Source organism: Platalea leucorodia (genome assembly GCF_965183815.1).
Source record: "Platalea leucorodia genome assembly, chromosome: 4".
Lineage (NCBI taxonomy): Eukaryota > Metazoa > Chordata > Aves > Pelecaniformes > Threskiornithidae > Platalea > Platalea leucorodia.
In genome coordinates this window covers 78,591,273-78,597,272 of record NC_138826.1, presented here as the reverse complement: position 1 = coordinate 78,597,272, position 6,000 = coordinate 78,591,273, and the positions used below count along the sequence as shown (strand labels likewise).

The 6,000-nt window shown below is 34.9% G+C and overlaps 1 protein-coding gene across 1 annotated transcript in view; it reads right to left on the bottom strand.

Moving 5' to 3' along the window:
- Positions 1-484: 484 nt before the first annotated feature.
- Positions 485-6,000, bottom strand: part of DCN (decorin) — a 40,133-nt gene continuing 34,617 nt past the window's right edge. The window contains exons 7-8 of the mRNA XM_082308385.1: positions 3,113-3,251; positions 485-2,014 (exon numbers count right to left, since the gene is read on the bottom strand). Coding sequence (XP_082164511.1) covers positions 1,820-2,014; positions 3,113-3,251 — 334 coding nt within the window. The 3' untranslated portion in view covers positions 485-1,819. The remainder of the gene's footprint in view (positions 2,015-3,112; positions 3,252-6,000) is intronic.

Below are 6,000 nucleotides of genomic sequence, written 5' to 3'. Positions count from 1 at the left end.
ACCAAGAACCAAAAGAAAAAAAATCTAACTGCTGATTTTCTGGAGGGTTTTCCCTCCAGTGACAGAAGAATATCATGTGCAGTTAGTTTTATTTAAAAATAACGCTCAGAAAATGTGAAATCCAGAAGAAAACACAGATGCAAATGGGGGAAATCATTGGCTACTATATGAAGAAGATATAGCTAAAAAAAGTGCAAACATGTTTTTTCTGTGTAATGGCTTTAGTGATTCATAATTGTTTCCAATTATTTACTACCTGAATAAATGACACCTATAAAGAGAATATATTCATTTTCTAGAAAAAAATACCTATGAGTGCTAGGCATGAAAAAGTTTCTTGAGGCAAGAGAATTTCACACAGCTTGCTCTTACTTTAGCTATCACCATGTCAAAGATGTTCAGTTTTCAAGACTTAATCATAATTAAAGTTCTGACACACTACATTATGCTATCAAAACAGAAAATAAAGACAAACACTTTGGAGTTTGCCTGTGTAACATTATTCTTTAATATAAATGACATATAAGTTTTACAAATTAGAGAGATTGACCTTGGAGTATTAAGAGGCTGCAGAAGATTTGTTTAAGGTGACATTTTTATTGAGTATATGTTTAGCTTTGTAGATTGACAGTAGAAATGTGCAGCCTACCTTTGATGTGCTTGCTACCCACTGGTATGGGTTGAAGAATCCCAGTTTGCAGAGGGCTTCAAATCACTCTAAGAAGATACTTCTACGAATGATGTCCCAGCAATGTCCAGCTAGGCCTTGCAGTTATTTCACTTGATATTTTGCTATACTTATGATTTTGCTTATAATCTAAATTTCACAAATTAATCAGATGGGGAGCTTGCATATCTCTACTTGACAATTAAAAACATTGTTTAAAAATCAAAAACAGTAAAGGATGCTGACAAATGTACAATGCAGAACAAGTGAACAGTGAACTGCTATTATTTTTGGCTTAGATATATACATGGTTTGATACCAATGACTAAACCCTAATACCATACTCTGCAAGGCAGTCTCACTGAAGTCATTAAAACTGCTCTTGTGACTAAGGTGAGAGGGATTTGCCCTAGAGAAATTTAGTCATTGAGCTCCAGATATAGGTTACAGGTTTTGTACTGCAGACTACTCATTATTTTGTTCAATAGGATTATGTTAGGCTAATCCTGAATAGCATTGCTCTAGAAGAATGGCAAACAGTAAAGAACTATGTGTACAATACGAATTTATTTTATTTTTCCCAAAATAATGACATTAGCAACAACTTTATTTGCCTCTGCTAAATAGATACATTCAGAATTAGCTTACTGTTATAGTGGATATTTTTAAACCTCCAGGGCTTGAAATAAATTTAAAGGAGGTAACTCTCACCTTCTCAAGCCTCAAGATGATTTGAGAGTCTTTTTTTTTCCCTTTACTATTTTTTTTGTGTGTGGCTATAAAAATAACCTCAATCATCACTATCTTTTTTTTTTTTTTTTTATATTATAGCTTGACAAATATTTACTCCGAATCTCATATACAGTGGAATCTGAAAACCTGTAGCATTCAGCAAACTGAAAAATACCACAGAAAGCATGCTGGAAAAGAAGGCTGAAATAAGTCAGTTTAAAGCACAGTTGGCAATTCTTTTTGATGGTATGCTTGACCTTGTACATCTGTAATGATTCATTTATTCTACATCAATGGATCATCTCCACTTTAAAGTGAAGTTTCCGGTATTTGGCATTAATTGTTAGCAACAATCTTTTGAACAGGCCTATTACAACAGGTACTTTTGCTGAAACACAACCGAACTCCATCTTTAGACATCTATTTGTAATTTCCAATCTGTACTGCAGAACGTTCATGGATACATCGGAAAGCAGAGGGCTGGATTTCCCAGTACTGCACGGGGTTGCTGAAGAGACTCACACCGGAATAGCTGGCCTTTTTGGTGTTGTAGCCAAGAGGGCAAAAGTCGTTGATACCAACTGAAGCAATTTTGTTGTTATGAAGATAGACCACCTGAAAAGCATAGAAGTACAGAAGTGAGACATAGAGCTACTGTGGCAAATAGGATAAATTATTTGATGTCAAATACTTGGTATGTATTGTGCAATGTTATACAGAGTAACAATATATCCTTTTTTCAAACAAATGCTTGATTGTGCTGACCTTTTGAAATACCTAGAGTATACCCAGTTAGAAATAATTTCTACAGAAAGAGCAGAAACTGTGGAAGGAAATCTAATAACATTATATCATTTAGTCATACTGTAACCAAAACAGGAGTCAAAGATGTGAAATTATTAGTACAGTGCTGTGGTTCAGGAGCATGGGCTGTATATAAAGAATGTATTTGGTGCTAATTGGTTTCTCTCCAGCTCTAAGGCTTTCACTCTCATGAGTGCAACAGTACAGGACTCAGAGCCAAAGTAATCACTAATGATGATTTAAAATAGCTGATGAAAATTACTTTGCTCCACAGTCACTATTTCTGATTAATTTTCCCAAGCTACATGCAAGTGGTGATTTACATTTGGGAGTCTTCATTCTTTGGGAGCTTTCTTTCCTGTAAAATCTTAGTCCAAGTGAAGACAGATTTTAATTGGTTCCAAGAGGCCATATTTCTAGCTATCCAGCCACACAGACCTCAAAAATACTGCTGATGTGAAATGCATATTGCATCTCTGTGCCCTCCTGAAGGCACAGCTTTGTGAGATACCAAAGGGAAGGTTCTTGGGAATGGTTGCAAAATGTCACTGAGTAGAACTCAAAAAAAATTCAACAGAAGAAATGCTCTTTGAAAGCGTTTTTTGAGCTAAGAGGAAATCAAAGTACAGAAATAATCCCATATTTGTTGTGTCCTCTCAGACACACATAGATAACAAATGCACACCTACAGATCTATACACCTCCACAGCCACATCCACACAAAAATCAGAATAAGAGTCTTCCTGTTGTATGCAACTTTTCCATGCTTATTTAATAGTTTACGAAACTTGCATCAAGTTGTCTTTTGCACAAATACTGTATGTGTTTGTGTTCAAGACTGAATAACCACACAAATACCATTTCGAATCTTTCAGCTATTGCTCTCTGCGGCAGTATGATAAACTTTACCTGGATATATTTGTGTTCACCCAGCCCACCAGGTACTCTGACAAGTTCATTGTTGTTCAAATGGAGCTCTCTCAGATGAGGTACATTGTTAAGAGAGCCATTTTCGACTGAAGAAATACTGTTGAAGCTGAGACCCAATCTGAAAAAAACAAACAAGAAAATATATTAAACTTGCCCATATAACCATCTTTCTTGTGTTGGTTATTTCTCTACATTACTGTTGAAGATCAGACCAGGCTAATTTTCAGAATTATGCATGAGGTACAGAGTGACCACGGAGAGCTAGTTTAGTTAAACATATTTGAATAAGTTCGACATCTGATGTGAACTATCATAATTCTCATGATATCATTGAACTTGTGTCCATGGTACTGCATACTTTCATGAGCTATGTGACTAATCCCACTGTAAATACGTACTGTGTACCTCCATAGGCACCAGTCTTTCTTTAAAAGCTGAATAAGAGTTTCTTGCATGACTTCAGGAGCACTGGCTGTAACTTTCTTTGTCAAACTACATAACCCAGGGTGACCAGAACTGTTAGGTTTAAATCTTCACCACATCCTTCTAAGATACTGATGTAGTTAGATACATGTTACAGACTGGAAACAGGAGCTGAATCACACATAATGATCTGTTCAGCAGGACACAGAAGTGGGACATACACATTTCTCCTAAGTTCCAGTCTAGAGCTTTCATCACAAAATCATCCTTCCTGTTTTATACATCCAGGTTTACCAGCTGGGTAATATATATGTGTATATATATATAAAATATAATATACATGCTGGGTATATATATATATATAAATATATACATGCTGGGTTTACCAGCACAATTTATGTCCAATTTGGAACATCTGGTTCTATCTGTGTATTTCTGTGTTAACGCTACTTTGGTTTGCAATTACCAAACTACAGAATTTTTTCAAGAGACTCTCATAAGTTACAATGCTCTGTGTTGCAGCAAGAAATTCAGTGGTAATTCTGCAGTTGTCATCATCAGGAGCGTTGTCCTTTGAGAAAATTATTTCTATAAAGGCTAAATTTACTTCATCTAGTTTGCTTTATCTTTTTTCTTTAAGCAATTTTTTTTTAATTTTGAGGGAAAAAATGCTCTGAGATTTATTAATAACTGAATCAATTAAAGAATTTAATATAGGTAATCAGAATCCTTGTGATAAAATAATTTGCTATGGATGAGTACTTTTAAAGAAAGTCTTATTCACAGTATTCTGTGAATAATTCACCTGTAATTCTTTGTGGCTTGTGCCAGCTTCAATAGTCAGAATCTGGACCTAGTATAACATCACAGAACTAAAAATTCTTGTTTGATCTTTATGGCAGAGATGTTTCCAGAAATAATGCTGTCCAAGAATGGAAGTGCATTTTATAATTTTCCATTTAAAAATAAACCATCAAAGAAAGATCTCGTTAACTAGTATTATATATAATACAAATAGTCACATCATACTCATTTAAGCATTACAATGTTGACAAACTATTAAATGACAAAGGAGAGCTTAATGAGATCTCCCACTGACATCAACAGAGATTTATTTCACTTAGAAATCTGTTCATAGTATCCCATATCTTGCTAGAATTTGGTCAGGAACAATTTTCATTTAAAAGTTAGTTATTAAAACAAAATTCGTTCTGAGTAGAGTACGCCAAGATTTAGAAAACCTTGGGGGATTTGATCCTACAGAGCAATTTGGTCTGAAGATCTACAGAATGTCTACAAAGGACTTCTGTGATGAGTGCTCATAGTGAATGTCTTTAAAAGGATTGGAGAAAAAAACATTATGGCAGAAGGCTATAAATTCTTGGTTGGCACATATCTAAATATATGCTCGCTATGTATGCAGGTCTACAAGCAGATATGTCACACCTAGGGAGACCAGCATGAAAATAAGCAGGTCCAACTTTCATATTGGTCTGTTGAAACAAAAGTAACCCCTTTACACAGCATAGGGATGGACAAGATCCAACTCTGCATTAACTCATGCAGGGAAAGTCTTTTAGGTAAAGAGTAAAATTGGAGTAGTCTGTAGAAAAGTGGATCCGACTCCCACAAGCAGTGAAATTATATGTAATTACACCTCATCTAAATGTGTTACAAACAAACGCTCAGTCACTCGGGGCTATGTTTACAAATGAAGTAAGTCAATATTGGTGTGCAAAACACAGAGTGATTAAGAGTGTTACGAAAGAATATGGTCTTCATTTCTCTTCTTTTTCCCATGGGAAAAAAAAGGGAAGAATTTGAAAAATCACTTTTGCTTAGTATATTGGCATATTACTTCCTTTTATATTAGTGAATAGGTAACACTTTTCCAGTATTTTAGGTGATCTAGTCACAGTGATTTAAATCATTGAAGAGCATAATCAAAAACATACCTGAAAATTAAAGAAATTCTCAAATATTTTTTCACCTTCTTTTGTCTCCAACATCTCTGATGGCCCATTTCCACTTTTTTTTAAACAAACTCATGCTGCTCAACATCATTGTTATTCTGGGCTTGATGCAACTTCCACTGTATGAAGCTAGATCTTTTCAGTAAACTTTAATAGTATATAGACATTACTAACATCAGTTGTGTAATGTGTATATCCTCCTGTGGAGCTCATTCCTGCATATAACCAGCAAAGTCTTTGTTCGGTTTACATTCATGAGATTATTATTTTTTTCACTGCAGCACTATATGAAGACTTTTGAAAGACTAAGGAGTAATTTTACAAGGAAAACAAACAAACAAAAAGGACAAATATTGGTGGTCTGCTGGAACTCAAGAATTCAAAAGAGAATGAGCAGTAGATCTACACCGAGCTCTTGTGAGGGACATTTTACAGTTCAAAACACCTTAACACAGTTAGAAAAATGACCTG